The following is a 25688-nucleotide window of genomic DNA, read 5'->3' as shown; positions in this document are numbered from 1 at the left end:
TCTCCTTTGAACTTACTTGGACTAGAGCTTAGATATTTGGCATGATTCATCGTCTAGTGGACCTCTACAAAGATTGTTCAAATTATGGCCTTGGGGTCAAAATTGGCCCCACCCCGGGGGGTCATGGGTATACTTGATATGTTTATAGTTAAAACTTCAAAAATCTTCTCCTCTTAACTTACTTGGACTAGAGCTTAGATATTTGGCATGATTCATCGTCTAGTGGACCTCTACAAAGATTGTTCAAATTATGGCCCTGGGGTCAAAATTGGCCCTGCCCCGGGGGGTCATGGGTATTCTCTATATGTTTATAGTGAAAACTTCAAAAATCTTCTCCTTTGAACTTACTTGGGCTAGAGCTTAGATATGTGGCATGATTCATTGTCTAGTGGAACTCTACAAAGTTTGTTCAAATTATGGCCCTGGGGTCAAAATTGGCCTGCCCCGGGGTGTCATGGGTATTCTCTATATGTTTATAGTTAAAACTTCAAAAATCTTCTCCTCTGAACTTACTTGGACTAGAGCTTAGATATTTGGCATGATTCATCGTCTAGTGGACCTTTACAGAGATTGTTCAAATTATGGCCTTGGGGTCAAAATTGGCCCCGCCCCGGGGGGTCATGGGTTTTCTCTATATGTTTATAGTGAAAACTTCAAAAATCTTCTCCTTTGAACTTACTTGGACTAGAGCTTAGATATTTGGCATGATTCATCGTCTAGTGGACCTCTACAAAGATTGTTCAAATTATGGCCTTGGGGTCAAAATTGGCCCCACCCCGGGGGGTCATGGGTATACTTGATATGTTTATAGTGAAAACTTCAAAAATCTTCTCCTTTGAACTTACTTGGGCTAGAGCTTAGATATTTGGCATGATTCATCGTCTAGTGGAAATCTACAAAGATTGTTCAAATTATGGCCCTGGGGTCAAAATTGGCCTGCCCCGGGGTGTCATGGGTATTCTCTATATGTTTATAGTTAAAACTTCAAAAATCTTCTCCTCTGAACTTACTTGGACTAGAGCTTAGATATTTGGCATGATTCATCGTCTAGTGGACCTTTACAGAGATTGTTCAAATTATGGCCTTGGGGTCAAAATTGGCCCCGCCCCGGGGGGTCATGGGTTTTCTCTATATGTTTATAGTGAAAACTTCAAAAATCTTCTCCTTTGAACTTACTTGGACTAGAGCTTAGATATTTGGCATGATTCATCGTCTAGTGGACCTCTACAAAGATTGTTCAAATTATGGCCTTGGGGTCAAAATTGGCCCCACCCCGGGGGGTTATGGGTATACTTGATATGTTTATAGTTAAAACTTCAAAAATCTTCTCTTAACTTACTTGGACTAGATCTTAGATATTTGGCATGATTCATCGTCTAGTGGACCTTTACAAAGATTGTTCAAATTATGGCCCTGGGGTCAAAATTGGCCCCGCCCCGGGGGGTTAGGGTATTCTCTATATGTTTATAGTTAAAACTTCAAAAATCTTCTCCTCTGAACTTACTTGGACAGAGCTTAGATATTTGGCATGATTCATCGTCTAGTGGACCTCTACAAAGTTTGTTCAAATTATGGCCTTGGGGTCAAAATTGGCCCTGTCCCCTTGGGAGGTCATGGGTTTTCTCTATATGTTTATAGTGAAAACTTCAAAAATCATCTCCTCTGAACTTACGTTGCTTAGAGCTTAGATATTTGGCATGATTCATCGTCTAGTGGAACTCTACAAAGTTTGTTCAAATTATGGCCCTGGGGTCAAAATTGGCCACACCCCGGGGCTGATGGGTTTTCCCAAGTCTTCTCCGAAGTCACAAAGACAAGTAACGTCTTAATTTAAACTGGATAACATATTTAGTGCACATACCAATTTTCAATATGGGCCACATACAACAATTAATAACAAATATTCATATATAGATACGCACGTAAAATCAAGAAGTGACAAGAGCTTAGATATTTGGCATGATATATCATCTAGTTGACTTGTACCAATATTGTTCAATCTTTGGCCCTGGGGTCAAAAAATGGCCCCACCCGGGCGGTCATGGGTTTCCTTATATATATGTATATGATGAAAACTTAAAAAATCTTCTTCTCCGAAACCAAAAGGCGAAGGCCTTAGATATTTGGTATGAAGCATTGTTTATTAAGATTAAACAATTACACTAATAAGATTGTTCAAGCTTTAGCCCTGGGGTCAAAATTGGCCACGCCCCGTGTTCATTGGCTTAGGTTTTTAATATTTGTATATAATGGAAGAATGTGCAATATATGACAGGTGAGCGATTCAGTGCCATTTGGCCCTCTTGTTTACTATTTTGCTTACACAAGTTATCGGATATATAAGATCTGAGTTTTTAAATCAAGAAGAAGTCAACAAACTGTGGGATCTTCATGGTTTTATTTCAGTTATTTACTTCTTTGTGGGAAAGTGGTTTTTTGCATTAATCTTTGTTCTACTTAAGAAATGGGCTGTATCAAAATTGAGCCTGCTTTAGGTCCATTTTATTATTTCTAAACAAGGTTGAGAAAGGTATGACACATTTTAAAGATAAAATGTGAAATTTGGATTCAAACAGACATATTGCTCGAGTGTCATTTGAAAGCGCTTTTAAACAGAAAAACAAGAGATGTTTGTCAAACATATGAACCCCCTCCCCTTGAGGAGCGCCAAGTTGTCAGGCTTATTCCGCAAATTGAATTAAATATGCAGACTGAAATGACAGCTGACTTGTCATTGACATTAGATGCCTTTGCGGCAGTTTTAAGATTATGACCGTTCAAAGTGTGAGGATAGTAAGTAAAGTTCTAAATCACGTTCAGATGATGACTGATATTTGCAGATAAAAATATATCCTTTCAGGAGCAGGAAATAAGTAAATATGACAAAATACTTAATCATGCATATAGGTTGACCTCTGACTTCAAGATCTATAAGATCATCAACTGGTCACCCCCAACCTAGATGGCAAGTTTGAGAACCATGGGTGCAGGCATTGTCAAGTAATCACACGAATATGCTTTCAAGGTCACTGTAACCTTCACCTTTGACCTGATTACCCCTGAAATCAAAATGAACCATCTACTGGTAAAGCCAAATTCCCTTATCATGTTTGAGAGCCATGGGTGCAGGCATTGTTGATTTATCACTCGTTCATTCTTAACGCACTTTCGTCACTTAGGGCCAATGACTATTTAAATCAGTTATGGTCATACCCAGCCTCAATGTCAAGTTTGATGATCATAGGGCCAGACATTGTTGTGATATCACTCAGAGAATCTTTGTTAACCTTTTCAACTTAAAGGTCACTGTGACTGTTACCATTGGCCCAATGACTCCTAAAATCAATAGGGGTCATCTACTAATCAGGCCCAGCCTCCATGTCAAATTTGATAACCATACCGTACGTTCAGGTATTTTTTAGTTATTTCTCGGACAAGCTTTAACAACTTTATACCATTAAAGGTCACTGTGATCTTGAACTTGGACCTGATGACCCCTTAAATCAATAGGGTTATCTACTGGTCAGGCCCAACATTCATGTCAAGTTTGATAACCATCTGTCCTTCAGTTGTTATCACTTAGACAAGCTTTGGTCTACCAACAAAGCTGCGAATCGTCCGACCAACATGTGCAATGCAACCCCTCTTCCTCGGAGGGGGCATAAATATAAACAATAACATGAGTATACATAACATGCAGGTTTTCTGGCTTTCAAATTGAAACGAGATAATTTCTTAATGACAGTTTAGCAACCAAAGACAGTACAAATCAGTATTTATAAAATAACAAGTCATTCACAAAAGTATACAAAAATGACCTGATATTGTTTATATCATATTTTAATATTGAAGAAAATCAAGAGAACAGATACGATCCGTCTGCAAAAATTGTGTTCATCTACTGAACCCTCCTTTGCACAAGGCCAGTGTATTGTTCTTAGGGAATCGGGACGGTTTCCTGGGCTCTCCACACAACATAAGGGAATAGCCCTCTTGTCACCAGCCCAAAAATAACTCTGTGTCAGAACACAATATAAGTCGCCTAGTAGCGGTTGGGTTGCACCTGGTCCTCCTCATCAATGAACACAAGAAATCCTGCCTCATCAAATGGGCAAGGGTTAGAACTTCTTCATTCAAAACAAGGAGGTCAGAGTCCTGAAAGAGGGAAGGTTTATCAAAAGTCAGTAGCATAATTCACAGATACTAAGATTAAAAATAAGAAATATCCAGTGATGTGCTACTATTAAGTCATACTTACTTCAGTACGAATGTTCAAGAAAGTTCTCAGCACTCACCTAAACAGGAGTGCTTTTAATAACTTAGTAGATACAAACTTTGCCAGCATATAAAATAGCTTTTAAACGTTTATAAAATAACACTGCCCATATTTCATACATGCCAACAATTCAACTTGGTCTGCCTGTGTGTGACTACATGCATGTTAAGATATTTAAAACCATATTTTTTAGAAAAATACAACACTAGACTTCCTATGAAGTACAAACATGCAAATGAGTTGTCAAGTATCCATTTTTCAGTACAAATTTTCAAGAACTCATTAGCAGTATTAAATAATGTAAAACCAGCTTTTAAATTCACATGAAATGTTATAATATTGTTCATAAATATCAACTTCATTTAACATTTAGGTACACTCATGTCTTTGATCTATACTGAATTTTAGTTTCTATAAGGTTCTTACAGCAGTTTGAGAAAGACTGGCCTCCCGGCACCAACAAACTTTTTAACTCTGCAATGAAATGTCCCGGCTGTTGAAGCACACTCAAACCAGCTTGGAGTTCTACTCCCTTCCTCAGACTCTGGTCCAGCACCTCTAATACGAGCATCATGAATCCTGGCTCCATCTTGATGACCCTTATAATTGCTCCCTGAAGTTGCAGCTTTGTCAGCTTGCTCACTTGTTTCTTAAGATAATAAATAATATTACAAGTAAAATTGTACCTTTAAAATAGCGCAGCGCTTTGTTTGGCAAAAGGCACTAGACATTTTGGGAATTTTGAGTCGCGAATATTCCTAAATAGGGAAATTTTACAGTTAAAAAAACAAGACTTTCAGTCTCCTGCGAATAGAGAATTTTTTATAAATAAGTTTATTTTCCCGTTCAAAAGACCTTAAATGCCTGAAATATCAATACTTGGGGTATAAATATCTTTAGCAATAAATCATGACACAAAATATTTCATACTGATCGATCTCTGAATGTGATGAATATCAATAATTTCTGATTTCATATATTTCCAAAACTTTAGATTACATAACACATGGTTAATTAGGATGCTGAATGAGCCAGTACAGGTAAAAAGACTTCCATAAAAACGTTTGGTTTTTTTGCCTTTGTTTGACTAGGATTTTTTTCTGAAGATTGGGAAAAAATATTGTATATTTTGCTTTGGGAATGGGTCTGATAGTCGGAGCTGTGGGTACTATAGAAAAAGCCCTGAAGCTGACTCTCATTATTGATCAACTTTTTTACATTTATTCCAAAACAACAAACCAGTTAGTTGTAACCATGCCCCTCCCACCGGTGCGGAAAGCAGGGACTTTGACTTTAGGTCCAGAAAATATCCCTGAACTGCTGGTAAAATCCCCACCAAATGCAACTGCACCCCGGGGATCAAAGGTAAGGCTCATTCCCCGCTATTTAAGCACTAGACAAAACCACCGCATTCACCCAGGTTCACATTGGAGGTAAAACACGGCCCATTTGGCCGGACCTGGGGGGATTGGGGGGCGTAGTTACAATTGACTGTTGCATAATTCTTACATGTTCACATTTCAATTGCAAATACTGACATGTTTTGGAAACTTGAAGAACATTTGGGAAGTATAATGGCAATTAAAGACAAATGATATATAAGAAGTCAAAACGGTCAATTAGTGAGAATTTAGCTTTAAAATATACAATATAAAAAACAATATGGAAAGGAGTACCCACCAAACATAATTGTGTCCTCCCCCCCAAACATATTAATTATTACTTGATCAACTTGTGGTTTCACTTATGTGAAGTGTCAAATTATAGAGTGATCTAGTTTTGGATTCTTAATTCTCTGCATCATTCAAGTACATTCAAATACACATTTAAAATGGATTTCTAAGATGATGTACGTGTTATAAACTTACGCTGTTCTTTTTTTTGGGTTGGCTGTGTTATGGTATTTGAATCGACGGATCAGGCTCATCAACATTCTCTTTTAATATCAATTTGGGATAAGGGAATGCTTGGAGGTGGCTGAAAATACAAAAATAATAAGGGAATGCTTGGAGGTGACTGAAAATACAAAAATAAGAATTTTATCTATACTGTACAGTAAATTATCTACCTGACACCCATGCAGATCACTACGTGATTTACTTTTAGTTTCATCTTTTTTACAATAGAAATAAGTCAATCAATCATGAATTAATGGTCCAGAAATCAAATGCACGTTTACTTACAAGTATGCGTTGCTCCAAACATAATACTGTACGATATCTATGATAAATTAGGCGCGATTGAATATTAACTTAATTTTACCCCACCCACTTCAGTTACTGTAGACATGCCTTTTGATTTATGGTAGAATTTAGAAAATATAAACAATAAAATGCAAGTTCATTAAAAAGTCGGTTAGAAGTAAAATAAAATAACGCTCTAACCTCAAGAGTAACTGGTAGAAACATTTCTTTTGACCATGTTGGTAGCTGAATGAAAGTCGCTATCGCCAGTATCGGTTGTTTACATACGGGCGCTTCATTCATGTATTATGCAAATGATCGATTCCGAAGCTGGCTACGAACGGCTACGAACTGTGGCGGGTAATTCGAAAGTTGATATCTTTGATCTCCAAAATATCAACAAATACGAGTTTTCTTTATAAAAAATTGAAATGTAACATCAAATGAATATGATATGAACTAGTATATCATAAAATTTTAATTTTATTTATGCTCACGTATTTTTCTAATTACCGCTGAACGTATAACTTTAAGATTAAGGTCAGATTTGGAGTAAATTGTCTTATTTTCTATGTTTCTTTTCTGTTAAAGGGGCTGTTGCACGTATTGGCACTAGTCCAAATAATTGTACGTTGACGGATTTTTTTTAGATTTTTGATATGGCAAATCCTTCACGTACAAATTGTTTAGTATCAAAAGTGGGTAGTTGTTCCGATCAGGATTCCGGGTTAAAGCATATAGCGTCTATAAAATATCATAAAAACAAGAAATATTACCAGATAATGTTATTTTATGTTAGTTCCGTACACAAAAAATAAATATCCAACTTATAATTATGAGTTTGACGGCTTTTCTTTATTTCATTCTGTCATAACATAACGATATATACATGAAGGGCACCTGCAAGGCTTCAGGGCACAGTTTTAAATCGCTCGGAACATTTCGGCCATGGCCGAGTTGTTACGATTGTATAACGAGGTCTATCTCGAAGCTTTGTCGGAGGAGGCCGAGTTATTACGATTGTATCGAGTTGTTCCCCTTCGCATAATTGTTTTCTGTGTCAGTCAACTTTCGTTTTATTGGAAAGGTAAACAACTTGTTTTAATGCATTAAATGCTTGTTTAGTGCAAAATAGCATTTCACTTACATGGTAAAATATGAATATAACTCTTTATGATCAATTTCAACCATAAAATACTTCACTTAAAACAATTTTGATATTTTTAAAACACCCCCGTTTTTTGCACATTCCCGTTTAGACGTTAGGGATTGGAAGAATCCCGTATAACACGTCTAATATTTTAGACTAGTATTGGCACCAAAAAAGTTTTTTTCTGTAACAAATCTCAGGACAATTATCTAAAAGAATGTCATATTGTGTTATGCTTTGATATCATAATTGTAAAAAAAAGTACCAAAATGTAAAAAAAGATTGTGTCGGAGACCGGGTTTGAACCCGTGTCGCCAAAATTTCAGTACAGCGTCGTACTCACTGAGCTACAAAGGCTTACTCTAATCGGGTGACATATTTAAGCTATACACCCACCTCGGTAATATCACGTGATAACATCGACTAGCCAATCATGCATAAGGAATGAATTCTACCTGGTAGACATACCCAGTAATCTTTTTTAATGGAAAAATATGAAATAACTGCTAAACTTGTTAGTAAGTTTCAATGCATTGTACACATTGATGCCAAGTTTATGTCAGTTTTAGACAATTTTCTTTTTTTTTTTTCGCTATTTTATCATACGTGAAACAGCCCCTTTAAGATTAAGGTCAGATCTGGAGTAAATTGTCTTATTTTCTATGTTTCTTTTCTGCTAAGGTGAAGGTCAGATTTTGAATAGATTGTCTGATTTTGTATGTTTCTTTTCTGTTAAGATAAAGGTCAGATAGTGAAGAAATTGTCTGTTTTTCTATGTTTCTTTTCTGTTGAGATTAAGGTCAGATTTTGAGTAAAATGTCTTATTTTGTATGTTTCTTTTCTGTTAAGATAAAGGTCAGATTTTGAGTAAAATGTCTTATAATGTATGTTTCTTTTCTGTTAAGGTGAAGGTCAGAGGGCTAAAAGGGCTGTAGGAGAAAAGACCTGTCAGGTTGCGGCTATAGCTGACTATCGATTCTACGAGCATAAGGGCAGAAGCAGCATATTTAAAACTGCATACTATATTGTAAGTAATTTCAGGTCTTCTTATAAAAATATTACCATTATACTGAAAATATAGGCATGTAGCTACTGGGTATACTTGCAGCAAAAACAAACAAACATAACATGGTCAACATATTTGCTGCATATTTTTAAGATTAGTTAATGAAATGATTACAAGTGTATTATGAATCGAAAGTCATCAGCTCCCTATTTTAAGTACTCATTAGATGACATGAAGTGAATTCTTAGTGATTAAGAATGGGCGGAATGAGCGTAGTGAACGAGTCCTTCTTAATCATTAAGAAATTACTTCAGGTCATTTAACTGACTAGAATACAACCTCATTGGCTGATACATAGTTGAAGAAAAGTCTGACGCAGGGAGCGTGTATCTGATGTGTGGCAGTAGGCAGACCTGTAAACATGTGCGATTGTTAAAATTCTTAATTATTTATTTACAGAAACAAGCTCAGTAGCAAAAAGTTTAAACATAAACCCGGTTTAATGGCACTGAGTAAATGCCTAAGACAAAGACATAGACATTAAGTCTACTTAATGTTTGCCTATTTTCAATTGCATCGGCTGAAAATGTAGTTTTTAGCTTGACTATTTGAAGAATATGGAGAGCTATACTACTCACCCAAGCATCGGCATCCGCGTCACACCTTAGTTAAGGTTTTGCATGCAAGCACACATAGATTAAAATCTCAGCAACTACTTGAGATATTGCATAGAGACTTGATACAATGGTACTCAACCATCCAACCTATTTAATTAACCAAGTTAGATAACTCCAGTTTGCATTAATTTCAAATAATGGCCCCTTTTTTTGACATAGAAATTCTGGTTAAGGTTTTGCATGTAACCACTTTTAAGTCAATACCTCAGCGAATTCATCATGTATTGCATTGAAACTTTACACACAGGCTCCCAACCATTTAACCTTCTTTTTTAATCAAGTAAGATAACTCTATCTTTCATATTATATAATTCTTGCCCCTTTATTATGAGATTTAGAAATTCTGGTTAAGGTCTTGCATGTTAGCACACAATATCTCAGCAACTTCTTGATGTATTGCGTTGAGATTTAATACAATGGTATTCAACCACCCAACGTAATTGAATAACCAAGTTAGATAAATGTATTTTGCAAATAATGGCCCTTTATTATAAGACTTAAAAATTCTGGTTAAAATTTTCCATGTAACCACATTTATGTTGATATCTCAGCACATCACGAATTGCATTGAAATCTAATCTAACAGTGATCCATGCATGTTTCCCCAAAACTTTTCAATCCTTACATTGAATAGCGGTGGAATAGTTGAGCGCTCTGTCTCTGTGACAGCTCTTGTTATTCTAATAAGAAATACTTTAATTGTAAACCTTAAGCTGCTTAAGATTGTGATTGCTGGGTGCAACTGTAAACTTACGGGCAGAATCTCTTACAATATTATTGAAACCCAGTTTAACTGAGTTACGCCTAGAAAGTTCAGATCTAAAGCCTACAATCTTTATTGAAGTGGGGCCAGGAAGACACTTAACAATTTCATATACTTTTACTTATGTATTTGGAGTACTGAATTTCTTTTTATATTGTATGACATATTTAAACATAAAACTACAACCTGTTTACCATATTTGAAGCAAAAAATTAACAGGAACCTTGCTTTATTTAATTCTTTTATTTTACCTTTCTGTGGGCTGTTATAATAAAATCTTAGTCGTTTGTAGTAATTCATTGAAATGGTGTAGGAGTATTTGGTAATTTTGCTATATATTTTAGAGATCTGAATTTAACCAAAATCAAAACAAACAAAAATTGAGAAAAAATATATCAATTAGTTGCCATATATGACCTTTATACAGATTAAAAACTATTGAAGTAATTACTAAAATCTTTTATTGAAATGAGCCCTTGAGGAAGTTTGTTATTGTTTAAATGCAATAGCCTTAAAAGTAGTTTTATTAATCCTCACTATTTATCATTTATTCAAATTGTTGTTGATAAAAATTTTATCGTATATTCAATGCAGGCTAACATTTGAAATGATGTAGACACATCATGTTAAAACATAACCATTGATTATTTTAGGCAAACATTATGACAAGAGTGAACCAGATTTACAAATCTACTGGCTTCCGTGGTGGCAATGGGTATGGATTTGAATTCAGTGAGGTAAGATTGTGGTTTTGATCCCCACCAGGGTGTAAGTGGTCTTATGGTATAGGTGTCGTCCTCTCACCAAAGAAGTTGTGGGTTTGATCCCCAGGTCCAGTGGTATAGGTGTCCCACTCCCACCAAAGAGGTTGTGGGTGCAATCCCCACCAGGGTGTGAGTGGTGTAGTGGTATCAGTGTCCACCTCTCACCAAAGAGGTTGTGGGTTTGATCACCACCAGGGTGTGAGTGGTGTAGTGGTATCAGTGTCCACCTCACACCAAAGAGGTTGTGGGTGCAATCCCCACCAGGGTGTGAGTGGTGTAGTGGTATCAGTGTCCACCTCTCACCAAAGAGGTTGTGGGTTTGATCACCACCAGGGTGTGAGTGGTGTAGTGGTATCAGTGTCCACCTCACACCAAAGAGGTTGTGGGTTTGATCACCACCAGGGTGTGAGTGGTGTAGTGGTATCAGTGTCCACCTCTCACCAAAGAGGTTGTGGGTTTGATCACCACCAGGGTGTGAGTGGTGTAGTGGTATCAGTGTCCACCTCTCACCAAAGAGGTTGTGGGTTTGATCACCACCAGGGTGTGAGTGGTGTAGTGGTATCAGTGTCCACCTCACACCAAAGAGGTTGTGGGTTTGATCACCACCAGGGTGTGAGTGGTGTAGTGGTATCAGTGTCCACCTCTCACCAAAGAGGTTGTGGGTTTGATCACCACCAGGGTGTGAGTGGTGTAGTGGTATCAGTGTCCACCTCACACCAAAGAGGTTGTGGGTTTGATTCCCACCAGGGTGTGAGTAGTGTAGTGGTATAGTTGTCCACCTCCCACCAAAGAGGTTGTGTGTTTGATCCCCACCATGGTGTGAGTGGTGTAGTGGTATAGTTGTCCACCTCACACCAAAGAGGTTGTGGGTTTGATCACCACCAGGGTGTGAGTGGTGTAGTGGTATAGGGGCCCTCCTCTCACCTAAGAGGTTGTGGGTTTGATCACTATCAGGGTGAGAGTGGTCATATGGTATAGGTGTTGTCCTCTCACCAAATAGGTTGTGGGTTTGATTCCCACCAAGGTGTGAGTGGTCTAGTGGTATAGGGGCCCTCCTCTCACCGAAGAGGTTGTGGGTTTGATCACCACCAGAGTGAGAGTGGTCTTATGGTATAGGGGCCCTTCTCTCACCAAATAGGTTGTGGGTTTGATTCCCACCAGGGTGTGAGTGGTCTTATGGTATAGGGGCCCTCCTCTCACCGAAGAGGTTGTGGGTTTGATCACCACCAGGGTGTGAGTGGTCTAGTGGTATAGGGGCCCTCCTCTCACCGAAGAGGTTGTGGGTTTGATCCCCACCAGGGTGTGAGTGATCTTATGGTATAGGGGCCCTCCTCTCACCAAATAGGTTGTGGGTTTGATCACCACCAGGGTGTGAGTGGTCTAGTGGTATAGGGGCCCTCCTCTCACCAAAGAGATTGTGGGTTTGATCACCACCAGGGTGAGAGTGGTCTAGTGGTATAGGTGTCCACCTCTCACCGAAGAGATTGTGGGTTTGATCACCACCAGGGTGTGAGTGGTGTAGTGGTATAGGGGCCCTCCTCTCACCAAAGAGATTGTGGGTTTGATCCCCACCAGGGTGAGAGTGGTCTAGTGGTATAGGGCCCCTCCTCTCACTGAAGAGGTTGTGGGTTTGATTACCACCAGGGTGAGAGTGGTCTAGTGGTATAGGGGCCCTCCTCTCACCGAAGAGATTGTGGGTTTGATCACCACCAAGGTGAGAGTGGTCATATGGTATAGGTGTTGTCCTCTCACAAAAGAGGTTGTGGGTGCAATTCCCACCAGGGTGTGAGTGGTGTAGTGGTATAGGGGCCCTCCTCTCACTGAAGAGATTGTGGGTTTGATTACCACCAACGTGTGATTGGTCATATGGTATAGGTGTCCACCTCACACCAAAGAGGTTGTGGGTTTGATCACCACCAGGGTGAGAGTGGTGTAGTGGTATCAGTGTCCACCTCACACCAAAGAGGTTGTGGGTTTGATCCCCACCATGGTGTGAGTGGTGTAGTGGTATAGTTGTCCACCTCACACCAAAGAGGTTGTGGGTTTGATCACCACCAGGATGTGAGTGGTCTAGTGGTATAGGGGCCCTCCTCTCACCGAAGAGATTGTGGGTTTGATCACCACCAGGGTGTGAGTGGTGTAGTTGTTTAGGGGCCCTCCTCTCACCGAAGAGATTGTGGGTTTGATCACCACCAGGGTGAGAGTGGTCTAGTGGTATAGGGGCCCTCCTCTCACTGAAGAGGCTGTGGGTTTGATCACCACCAGGGTGAGAGTGGTGTAGTGGTATAGGTGTCCACCTCACACCAAAGAGGTTGTGGGTTTGATCACCACCAGGGTGTGAGTGGTCTAGTGGTATAGGGGCCCTCCCCTCACTGAAGAGGTTGTGGGTTTGATCACCACCAGGGTGTGAGTGGTCTAGTGGTATAGGGTCCCTCCTCTCACCTAAGAGGTTGTGGGGTTGATCACCATCAGGGTGAGAGTGGTCATATGGTATAGGTGTTGTCCTCTCACCAAATAGGTTGTGGGTTTGATTCCCACCAGGGTGTGAGTGGTCTAGTGGTATAGGGGCCCTCCTCTCACCGAAGAGGTTGTGGGTTTGATCCCACCAGGGTGTGAGTGATGTAATGGTATAGGGGCCCTCCTCTCACCAAATAGGTTGTGGGTTTGATTCCCACCAGGGTGTGAATGGTCTAGTGGTATAGGGGCCCTCCTCTCACCGAAGAGGTTGTGGGTTTGATCACCACCAGAGTGAGAGTGGTCTTATGGTATAGGGGCCCTCCTCTCACCAAATAGGTTGTGGGTTTGATTCCCACCAGGGTGTGAGTGATGTAGTGGTATAGGTGTCCACCTCTCACCAAATAGGTTGTGGGTTTGATCCCCACCAGGGTGAGAGTGGTCTTATGGTATAGGGGCCCTCCTCTCACCAAATAGGTTGTGGGTTTGATCCCCACCAGGGTGTGAGTGGTCTTATGGTATAGGGGCCCTCCTCACACCAAAGAGGTTGTGGGTTTGATCCCCACCAGGGTGTGAGTGGTCTAGTGGTATAGGGGCCCTCCTCACTCCAAAGAGGTTGTGGGTTTGATCACCACCAGGGTGTGAGTGGTCTAGTGGTATAGGTGTCCACCTCACACCAAAGAGGTTGTGGGTTTGATCACCACCAGGGTGAGAGTGGTCTTGTGGTATAGATGTCCACCTCACACCAAAGAGGTTGTGGGTTTGATCCCCACCAGGGTGTGAGTGGTCTTATGGTATAGGTGTCCACCTCTCACCAAAGACATTGTGGGTTTGATCCCCACCAGGGTGTGAGTGGTCTAGTTGTATAGGTGTCCACCTCACACCAAATAGGTTGTGGGTTTGATCACCACCAGGGTGTGAGTGGTCTTATGGTATAGGGGCCCTCCTCTCACCAAAGAGGTTGTGGGTTTGATCCCCACCAGGGTGTGAGTGGTCTTATGGTATAGTTGTCTACCTCACACTAAAGAGGTTGTGGGTTTGATCACCACCAGGGTGTGAGTGGTCTTATGGTATAGTTGTCCACCTCTCACCGAAGAGATTGTGGGTTTGATCACCACCAGGGTGTGAGTGGTCATATTGTTTAGGGGCCCATCTCTCACTGAAGAGGTTGTGGATTTGAGACCCACCAGGGTGTGAGTGGTCGAGTGGTATAGGGGCCCTCCTCTCACCAAATAGGTTGTGGGTTTGATCACCACCAGGGTGTGATTGGTCTTATGGTATAGGGGCCTTCCTTTCACCAAAGAGGTTGTGGGATTGATCCCCACCAGGGTGTGAGGGGTCTTATGGTATAGTTGTCCACCTCACACCAAAGAGGTTGTGGGTTTGATTCCCACCAGGGTGTGAGCGGTGTAGTGGTATAGGTGTCCACCTCTCACCAAAGAGATTGTGGGTTTGATCCCCACCAGGGTGTGAGTGGTGAAGTGGTATAGGTGTCCACTTCTCACCAAGGAGATTGTGGGTTTGATCACCACCAGGGTGTGAGTTCTCTTATGGTATAGTTGTCCATCTCTCACCAAAGAGATTGTGGGTTTGATCCCCACCAGGGTGTGAGTGGTCTTATGGTATAGGGGCCCTCCTCTCACCAAATAGGTTGTGGGTTTTATCACCACCAGGGTGTGAGTGGTCATATTGTTTAGGGGCCCATCTCTCACTGAAGAGGTTGTTGGTTTGAGACCCACCAGGGTGTGAGTGTCTAGTGGTATAGGGGCCCTCCTCTCACCAAATAGGTTGTGGGTTTGATCACCACCAGGGTGTGAGTGGTCTAGTGGTATAGGGGCCCTCCTCTCACCAAATAGGTTGTGGGTTTGATCACCACCAGGATGTGAGTGGTCTAGTGGTATAGGGGCCCACCTCACACCAAAGAGGTTGTGGGTTTGATTCCCACCAGGGTGTGAGTGGTGTAGTGATATAGGTGTCCACCTCTCACCAAATAGGTTGTGGGTTTGATCACCACCAGGGTGTGAGTGGTCTTATGGTATAGGGGCCCTCCTCTCACCAAATAGGTTGTGGGTTTGATCCGCACCAGGGTGTGAGTGGTGTAGTGGTATAGGTGTCCACCTTCCACCGAAGAGGTTGTGGGTGCAATCCCCACTAGGGTGAGAGTGGTCTTATGGTATAGGTGTCCACCTCCCACCAAAGAGGTTGTGGGTGTGATCCCCACCAGGGTGAGAGTGGTGTAGTGGTATAGGTGTCCACCTCACACCAAAGAGGTTGTGGTTTGATCCCCACCAGGGTGTGAGTGGTCTAGTGGTATAGGAGTCCGCCTCTCACCGAAGAGCTTGTGGGTTTGATTCCCACCAGGGTGTGAGTGGTCTAGTGGTATAGGTGTCCACCTCTCACCAAAGAGGTTGTGGGTGTGATCCCCACCAGGGTGAGAGTGGTGTAGTGGTATAGGTGTCCACCTCACACCAAAGAGGTTGTGGTTTGATCCCCACCAGGGTGTGAGTGGTCTAGTGGTATAGGAGTCCGCCTCTCACCGAAGAGATTGTGGGTTTGATTCCCACCAGGGTGTGAGTGGTCTAGTGGTATAGGTGTCCACCTCTCACCAAAGAGGTTGTGGGTGTGATCCCCACCAGGGTGAGAGTGGTGTAGTGGTATAGGTGTCCACCTCACACCAAAGAGGTTGTGGGTTTGATCACCACCAGGGTGAGAGTGGTCATATGGTATAGGTGTTGTATTCTCACCAAAAAGTTGTGGGTTTGATCACCACCAGGGTGTGGGTGGTCTAGTGGTATAGGGGCCCTCCTCTAACCAAATATGTTGTGGGTTTGATCCCAACAAGGGGGAGAGTGGTCTAGTGGTATAGGGGCCCTCCTCTAACCAAATAGGTTGTGGGTTTGATCCCAACAAGTGTGAGAGTGGTCTAGTGGTATAGGTTGCCATCTCTCACACAACAGGTGGGTCTGATCTCTTAAAGGATGAAAGTAAGATTGTAAAAATGTCCGCCTCCCACCCAATTGGTATAGATGTTTTGCTCTCACCCAAGAGGTTGTGGGTTCAGTTCCCACCAGTTGACAGTGGTCTAGTGGTAATTAGTTGTCCCCCTCTCATCCAAGAGGTTGTAGGTTTGGTCCCTACCAAGGTTACTTTCTCATGGCCACTTGATTTTTTTGATCATATATAAATGTAACTTGGTACATACAGTTGAACACCGTTAATCCGAAATCGCAGGGACCCAACATATTACTTCAGAAATGCGATGTTTCGAATTAACATTTTCAGTCTAATTTGACTAAAAAGACACGGAACAAAAGTGATGTTTTGTTTTTCAGATGGAGATCCACACTGCAGCATCTACTGGTGATAACATTGCCAAGTACCCATACAACATCGCCAAGACCAACTGGGGGACAAGAGAACTACTAACTGTAAATACCATGTTAATTTATACAGTCCAACCCCGTCTGCTGGCATTTGCTTGGCTAGAATTCCTTGTTGGCTTGAACTATATGTTAAGGAATGTTTGCTTTATACTGAAGGTTAACATTCCTGCTTTGGTCTAATTAACCGAGGATCAAGGTATTTTCGCCAGTTTCTTGGAGTTTGACTTGAAGGGTTTAACTGTATTTGAATGGACAATCAAATAAGTAAATATTGTACCTGAACTGACTGTTTCAGTATATGTACCTTGAAAATATATACTGCACAGAACAAAAATAATTCCATTATTGATGAAAACAAGTCTTGGTTAGCATTGTTTATTAACTAATTTGTTTATTTTTAGCGCTATATTTGACCCCCCCCCCCCACCCACCACACCCCGGTTAAATAACCAGTAACTGATTAAAGCCAAAATTGCATTTAAAGATAAGTGGTAACACGAATCTTATCTAGTTAACCAGTTATTATGTTACGGTACTTATTAAGTGGAATTCGCAAACCATTATTAGTTAATCTGGTAATGTTGTACAGCTAAAAAAAGGTAACAGGTGGCAGTTCTGGGCACTTTCAAGCCTGTTTTAAGTCTTATGATATTTATATTACCAAAGAAAGTTTCGCAAATACTAACTAAATAGTTAGAGAATTATCATGATAATTAAGTGGTTAACAGATTATCTAACGTCAGTTTTAACCACCATAGTATTCACATTACTTTTTACAAAACTTTCAGGAATTAAGCAAAACGAGTGAGTTTCCAAGTGCATGTTTGATCCGCCTGTGGACAGCGACTCCGTTTGAGGGCAGTCTACTGGGACTCGGATATGTCGCTAGTAAGGAGGCAGGAAAACTTGGAGGAATATGCTCACCACGTGAGATCAATATTTTTTTTATTTTTTTTGTGTGTTATCAAAAAAACATGTGTTTTATGTAACATGACAATGTCAGGGTTCCTTGCAAGTTGTTGGTGAACTGGCCCTCATAGAATATTCAACTGCCAGATAGAAGAGTCAATGGGCTTACCTAATATTCAAGTCTACACTCACAGCTTGGTTCTACTGTGGAGTGTTAAGGTACCGTATTTTTATTTTTTTTATTTTTTCGACTCATCCGATCTTCAACTGCCATTTTAATTAAATAGAAATGATGTAGGGTGATTAGAGTTACATACCTTCCTAAATAACGTGAACAAACTTCTCTTAAAAGCCAAATTAAGCCTGAAATAAACTTAAAAAAAATGTAAAAAGCCTATTACTGTCTGGTCATGTTAACTTATCTAACATTAAAGTCTCTACATTCACAGCCCCGTCCTACAGTGGAGTTTTAAGGTACTTCAACACTGGCCGGTCATATTAACTTATCTATCATTAAAGTCTCTACATTCACAGCCCCGTCCTACAGTGGAGTTTTAAGGTACTTCAACACTGGCTTGTCATGTTAACTTATTTAACATTCAAGTCTCTACATTCACAGCCTGCCTACAGTGGAATGTTAAGGTACTCCAACATCGGGTGGTCATGTTAAATTATCTATCATTAAAGTCTCTACATTCACAGCCCAGTCCTACAGTGGAGTGTTAAGGTACTTTAACACTGGCCGGTCATGTTAAATTATCTATCATTAAAGTCTCTACATTTATAGCTCGGTCCTACAGTGGAGTTATAAGGTACTTCAACACTGGCCGGTCATGTTAACTTATCTTACATTCAAGTCTCTACATTCGCTGCCCAGTCCTACAGTGGAGTTATAAGGTACTTCAACACCGGCTGGTCATGTTAACTTATCTTACATTCAAGTATCTACATTCACAGCCCAGTCCTACAGTGGAGTTTTAAGATACTTCAACACTGGCCGGTCATGTTAACTTATCTTACATTCAAGTCTCTACCTTCACAGCCCAGTCCTACAGTGGAGTTATAAGGTACTTCAACACCGGCTGGTCATGTTAACTTATCTATCATTAAAGTCTCTACATTCACAGCCCAGTCCTACAGTGGAGTTTTAAGATGCTTCAACACTGGCCGGTCATGTTAACTTATCTTACATTCAAGTCTCTACATTCACAGCCCAGTCCTACAGTGGAGTTATAAGGTACTTCAACACTGGCTGGTCATGTTAACTTATCTATCATTAAAGTCTCTACATTCACAGCCCAGTCCTACAGTGGAGTTATAAGGTACTTCAACACCGGCTGGTCAGATTAACTTATCTTACATTCAAGTCTCTACATTCACAGCCCAGTCCTACAGTGGAGTTATAAGGTAATTCAACACCAGCTGGTCATGTTAACTTATCTTACATTAAAGTCTCTACATTCACAGCCCAGTCCTACAGTGGAGTTATAAGGTACTTCAACACTGGCTTGTCATGTTAACTTATCTAACATTATAGTCTCTACTTTCACAGCCCAGTCCTACAGTGGAGTTATAAGGTACTTCATCACTGGCCGTTCATGTTAACTTATCTTACATTCAAGTCTCTACATTCACAGCCCAGTCCTACAGTGGAGTTATAAGGTACTTCAACACTGGCTGGTCATGTTAACTTATCTATCATTAAAGTCTCTACATTCACAGCCCAGTCCTACAGTGGAGTTTTAAGATGCTTCAACACTGGCCGGTCATGTTAACTTATCTTACATTCAAGTCTCTACATTCACAGCCCAGTCCTACAGTGGAGTTATAAGGTACTTCAACACTGGCTGGTCATGTTAACTTATCTATCATTAAAGTCTCTAAATTCACAGCCCAGTCCTACAGTGGAGTTATAAGGTACTTCAACACCGGCTGGTCATGTTAACTTATCTTACATTCAAGTCTCTACATTCACAGCCCAGTCCTACAGTGGAGTTATAAGGTACTTCAACACCGGCTTGTCATGTTAACTTATCTTACATTAAAGTCTCTACATTCACAGCCCAGTCCTATAGTGGAGTTATAAGGTACTTCAACACTGTCTTGTCATGTTAACTTATCTAACATTAAAGTCTCTACATTCACAGCCCAGTCCTACAGTGGAGTTATAAGGTACTTCAACACTGGCCGGTCATATTAACTTATCTATCATTAAAGTCTCTATATTCACAGCCCCGTCCTACAGTGGAGTTATAAGGTACTTCAACACCGGCTGGTCTTGTTAACTTATCTAACATTAAGGTCTCTACATTCACAGCCCCGTCCTACAGTGGAGTTTTAAGGTACTTCAACACTGGCTGGTCATGTTAACTTATCTAACATTAAAGTCTCTACATTCACAGCCCAGTCCTACAGTGGAGTTTTAAGATACTTCAACACTGGCTGGTCATGTTAACTTATCTATCATTAAAGTCTCTACATTCACAGCCCAGTCATACAGTGGAGTTATAAGGTACTTCAACACTGGCTGGTCATGTTAACTTATCTATCATTAAAGTCTCTACATTCACAGCCCAGTCCTACAGTGGAGTTATAAGGTACTTCAACACCGGCTGGTCATGTTAACATATCTAACATTAAAGTCTCTACATTCACAGCTCGGGCCTACAGTGGAGTTATAAGGTACTTCAACACTGGCTGGTCATGTTAACTTATCTAACATTAAAGTCTCTACATTAAGCCCCGTCCTACAGTGGAGTTATAAGGTACTTCAACACTGGCTGGTCATGTTAACTTATCTAACATTAAAGTCTCTACATTCACAGCCCAGTCCTACAGTGGAGTTATAAGGTACTTCAACACCGGCTGGTCATGTTAACTTATCTAACATTAAAGTCTCTACATTCACAGCTCGGGCCTACAGTGGAGTTATAAGGTACTTCAACACTGGCTGGTCATGTTAACTTATCTAACATTAAAGTCTCTACATTAAGCCCCGTCCTACAGTGGAGTTATAAGGTACTTCAACACTGGCTGGTCATGTTAACTTATCTAACATTAAAGTCTCTACATTCACAGCTCGGGCCTACAGTGGAGTTATAAGGTACTTCAACACGGACTGGTCATGTTAAATTATCTATCATTAAAGTCTCTACATTCACAGCCCAGTCCTACAGTGGAGTTATAAGGTACTTCAACACAGGCTGGTCATGTTAACTTATCTAACATTAAAGTCTCTACATTCACAGGTCGAGCCTACAGTGGAGTTATAAGGTACTTCAACACTGGCTGGTCATGTTAACTTTTCTAACATTAAAGTCTCTACATTAAGCCCCATCCTACAGTGGAGTTATAAGGTACTTCAACACTGGCTGGTCTTGTTAACTTATCTATCATTAAGGTCTCTACATTTAGCCCCGTCCTACAGTTGAGTAAGGTACTTCAACACTGGCTGGTGATGTTAACTTATCTATCATTAAAGTCTCTACATTCACAGCCCCGTCCTACAGTGGAGTTTTAAGATTCTTCAACACGGGCTGGTCATGTTAACTTATCTATCATTAAAGTCTCTACATTCACAGCCCAGTCCTACAGTGGAGTTATAAGGTACTTCAACGCTGGCTTGTCATGTTAACTGATCTAACATTAAAGTCTCTACATTCACAGCCCTGTCCTACAGTTTAGTTTTAAGATACTTCAACACTGGCTGGTCTTGTTAACTTATCTATCATTAAAGTCTCTACATTCACAGCCCCGTCCTGCAGTGGAGTTATAAGGTACTTCAACACTGGCTTGTCATGTTAACTTATCTAACATTAAAGTCTCTACATTCACAGCCCCGTCCTACAGTGGAGTTTTCAGGTACTTAAACACTGGCTTGTCATGTTAACTTATTTAACATTAAAGTCTCTACATTCACAGCTCAGTCCTACAGTGGAGTTATAAGGTACTTCAACACTGGCTGGTCATGTTAACTTATCTATCATTAAAGTCTCTACATTCACAGCCCCGTCCTACAGTGGAGTTATAAGGTACTTCAACACTGGCTGGTCATGTTAACTTATCTATCATTAAAGTCTCTACATTCACAGCCCAGTCCTACAGTGGAGTTATAAGGTACTTCAACACTGGCTGGTCTTGTTAACTTATCTATCATTAAAGTCTCTACATTCACAGCCCAGTCCTACAGTGACGTTTTAAGGTACTTCAACACTGGCTTGTCATGTTAACTTATCTAACATTAAAGTCTCTGCATTCACAGCCCAGTCCTACAGTGGAGTTATAAGGTACTTCAACACTGGCTGGTCATGTTAACTTATCTATCATTAAAGTCTCTACATTCACAGCCCCGTCCTACAGTGGAGTTATAAGGTACTTCAACACTGGCTTGTCATGTTAACTTATCTATCATTAAAGTCTCTACATTCACAGCCCAGTCCTACAGTGGAGTTATAAGGTACTTCAACACTGGCTGGTCTTGTTAACTTATCTAACATTAAAGTCTCTACATTCACAGCTTGGTCCTACAGTGGAGTTATAAGGTACTTCAACACTGGCTGGTCTTGTTAACTTATCTAACATTAAAGTCTCTACATTCACAGCCCAGTCCTACAGTGGAGTTATAAGGTAATTCAACACTGGCTGGTCTTGTTAACTTATCTATCATTAAAGTCTACTTTTACAGCTCGGTCCTACAGTGGAGTTATAAGGTACTTCAACACTGGCTGGTCATGTTAACTTATCTAACATTAAAGTCTCTACATTCACAGCTTGGTCCTACAGTGGAGTTATAAGGTACTTCAACACTGGCTGGTCTTGTTAACTTATCTAACATTAAAGTCTCTACATTCACAGCCCAGTCCTACAGTGGAGTTATAAGGTAATTCAACACTGGTTGGTCTTGTTAACTTATCTATCATTAAAGTCTACTTTTACAGCTCGGTCCTACAGTGGAGTTATAAGGTACTTCAACACTGGCTGGTCATGTTAACTTATCTAACATTAAAGTCTCTACATTCACAGCCCCGTCCTACAATTGAGGTATAAGGTACTTCAACACTGGCTGGTCATGTTAACTTATCTATCATTAAAGTCTCTACATTCATAGCCCAGTCCTACAGTGGAGTTATAAGGTACTTCAACACTGGCTGGTCATGTTAACTTACCTATCATTAAAGTCTCTACATTCACAGCCCCGTCCTACAGTTGAGTTTTAAGGTACTTCAACACTGGCTGGTCATGTTATCTTATCTATCATTAAAGTCTCTTTATTCACAGCCCAGTCCTACAGTGGAGTTATAAGGTACTTCAACACTGGCTGGTCATGTTAACTTATCTATCATTAAAGTCTGTACATTTACAGCTCGGTCCTACAGTGGAGTTTTAAAGTACTTCAACACTGCTTGGTCATGTTAACTTATCTATCATTAAAGTCTCTACATTTACAGCTCGGTCCTACAGTGGAGTTATAAGGTACTTCAACAGTGGCTGGTCTTGTTAACTTATCTATCATTAAAGTCTCTACATTCACAGCCCAATCATACAGTGGAGTTATAAGGTACTTCAACACTGGCTGGTCATGTTAACTTATCTATCATTAAAGTCTCTACATTCACAGCCCAGTCCTACAGTGGAGTTATAAGGTACTTCAACACCGGCTGGTCATGTTAACTTATCTAACATTAAAGTCTCTACATTCACAGCTCGGGCCTACAGTGGAGTTATAAGGTACTTCAACACTGGCTGGTCATGTTAACTTATCTAACATTGAAGTCTCTACATTAAGCCCCGTCCTACAGTGGAGTTATAAGGTACTTCAACACTGGCTGGTCATGTTTACTTATCTATCATTAAAGTCTCTACATTCACAGCTCGGGCCTACAGTGGAGTTATAAGGTACTTCAACACGGACTGGTCATGTTAAATTATCTATCATTAAAGTCTCTTTATTCACAGCCCAGTCCTACAGTGGAGTTATAAGGTACTTCAACACCGGCTGGTCCTGTTAACTTATCTATCATTGAAGTTTATACATTCACAGCCCGCCTACAGTGGAGTTTTAAGGTACTTCAACACTGGCTGGTCATGGTAACTTATAAATCTATCATTAAGTCTCTTTATTCACAGCCCGGTCATACAGTGGAGTTTTAAGGTACTTCAACACGGGCTGGTCCTCATCCAAGAATGGAGCAGGCAGTAATGTCACCTTTGACCAACAAGCTCTTGTAGTAGCTCACGGTAATATGAAATATATTGTTTTAAACAAAAGCTTAATAAAGCTTTAATAATGAAATTGCATACAATTATTATCAGGATTAAAATATTACAAAGTAGCAATAAACTCCCAAAAAAGTGTAAATTGTGTAATTTCTACATAACCAGGCCTGAAAAAAAATGCTAGAGTAAAAATACATTATTACATTCTTATGAGATTTTTCACTCAACGAAAATCTCTGAAGCATACTTTGGAAATCATCTAGCACAGAAGTGCACATTTGTTTTACATGGTAGTGTTGTAATATGTAAATATGTTTTTCAATAAATTAAATAAAAGTAGGACAGGCGCTTATGTTTGAAAAAAATCCTATTTGTAACATTATAAATGCTTAGAGTAAGTGGCTTGTACCCTGTACTTATTTGTAAAAAAAAACAACATTTTTAGTGAAAAGCTTTGAAATAAATGCAAAAATGCAGTCCTGGTTTTCCATGTTTATGGCATCCAGATTGCTATATTAAGAATAATCACAATCACATGTGTTAAAGCAATCCACGAGTGCCAAGGTTCGCAATGGTCTTGAAAAGTACTTGAATTCGATAAACACTCCTTGTAAACTACAAAATTACCTAAAAAGTACTTGAAAATTGATTATTATTTTTTTGCTCAATTTCCGTTGAATTCTTCTGTTGGAAATGCAAACGTGAATAAAAACTAGCAACCAGATAAAACTAGAACTGACAAAATGATGGGGCTGTCTTTAACGAGGCCTTTCACCGAGTATGGTTATCCAGTATAATATGATACAGGTTGTTTACGTAAGCAATTCCGACTATGTAAGATGTTTTTGTGTAATGGTGAAGGTTTTTGTGTCGCCTGAAAAGACGACATATAGGGGTTACTTTTGTCGGCGGCGGCGTCCGCATCCCATTTTCGCTTGTCCGGGGTATATCTCCTAAACTATTAGTGGTATCAATTTGAAATTTCATATGTAGATAGATCTAATTGAGGGCGAGTGCAGTGCACAAGAACTGTTACTCTTGCTTCCATATTTTTAGAGTTCTTGCCCTTTGTTATTTTTCATGCTTAAAGTTTTGTCCGTGGCATATCTTGTAGAATATAAGAGGTATCAACTTGAAACTTCATATGTAGATAGATCTCATGTAGGGCAAGTGCAGGGCACAATAACAGTAACTCTTGCTTTCTTAGTTTTAAAGTTATTGCCCTTTGTTAATTTTCATGCTTAAAGTTTTGTCCGGGGCATATCTTGAAGAATATAAGAGGTATCAACTTGAAACTTCATAGCTAGATAGATCTCATTGAGGGCAAGTGCAGTGAACAAGAACCGTAACACTTGCTGCTATATTTTTAGAGTTATTGCCCTTTGTTAATTTTCATGCTTAGGTTTTGTCCGTGGCATATCTCGTAAACTATAGGAGGTATCAACCTGAAACTTATTCCGTAGGTATATCTGATTGAGGGAAAGTGCAGTGCGCAAAAACCGTAACTCTTGCATCTATATGTTTAGAGTAATTGCCCTTTGTTAATTTTCAAGCTTAAATTTTGTCTGTTGGTGAATTGGAGTCTTACTTCAACCATCATAAACCGGTCTGGATAGCAGTTTAGACAGAAGCAAGACAGAGATGCTCATTTCACACCTGAAAACGTATTAATCCATTATCTTCAAATTATTTCTCAATGTCATTGACTTCAGTATTTATTGTGCTCATTTTTGCTTATATAAACAATTGCTTGCTCCTGGCTTAACGTTGTTACCTTCAGTAACCTACACTTGAAAGTTAAATGACAACATCATTGTCTATAAATGAATAAAATGCCAATCTAACAGCTATAATGTCGACAGTAAATAATTCGTCAGGCGACACATCCGACTCGCGGAGTTCTAGTT

At 40.1% G+C, this 25688-nt stretch overlaps 1 protein-coding gene and 1 long non-coding RNA gene across 2 annotated transcripts in view; one reads left to right on the top strand and one right to left on the bottom strand.

The window, feature by feature from the left end:
* LOC128242344 (ADAM 17-like protease) overlaps positions 1-25688 on the top strand; it is a 61501-nt gene that overhangs the window by 18970 nt on the left and 16843 nt on the right. Inside the window, exons 7-11 of the mRNA XM_052959461.1 lie at positions 8515-8636; positions 10709-10792; positions 16606-16701; positions 17445-17583; positions 23692-23802. Coding sequence (XP_052815421.1) covers positions 8515-8636; positions 10709-10792; positions 16606-16701; positions 17445-17583; positions 23692-23802 — 552 coding nt within the window. The remainder of the gene's footprint in view (positions 1-8514; positions 8637-10708; positions 10793-16605; positions 16702-17444; positions 17584-23691; positions 23803-25688) is intronic.
* Positions 2195-6828, bottom strand: LOC128242347 (uncharacterized). Its single transcript, XR_008262587.1, has 4 exons — positions 6661-6828; positions 6145-6253; positions 4703-4925; positions 2195-4155 (listed from the first exon to the last, which is right to left on the bottom strand). It is a non-coding gene; the product is annotated as an uncharacterized LOC128242347 (long non-coding RNA).

The sequence above is a fragment of the Mya arenaria genome, chromosome 8 (assembly GCF_026914265.1).
Source record: "Mya arenaria isolate MELC-2E11 chromosome 8, ASM2691426v1".
NCBI classification, from domain to species: Eukaryota; Metazoa; Mollusca; class Bivalvia; order Myida; family Myidae; genus Mya; species Mya arenaria.
The sequence above is the reverse complement of the archived record's forward strand: the minus strand, read 5'-3'. Positions and strand labels throughout refer to the sequence as shown.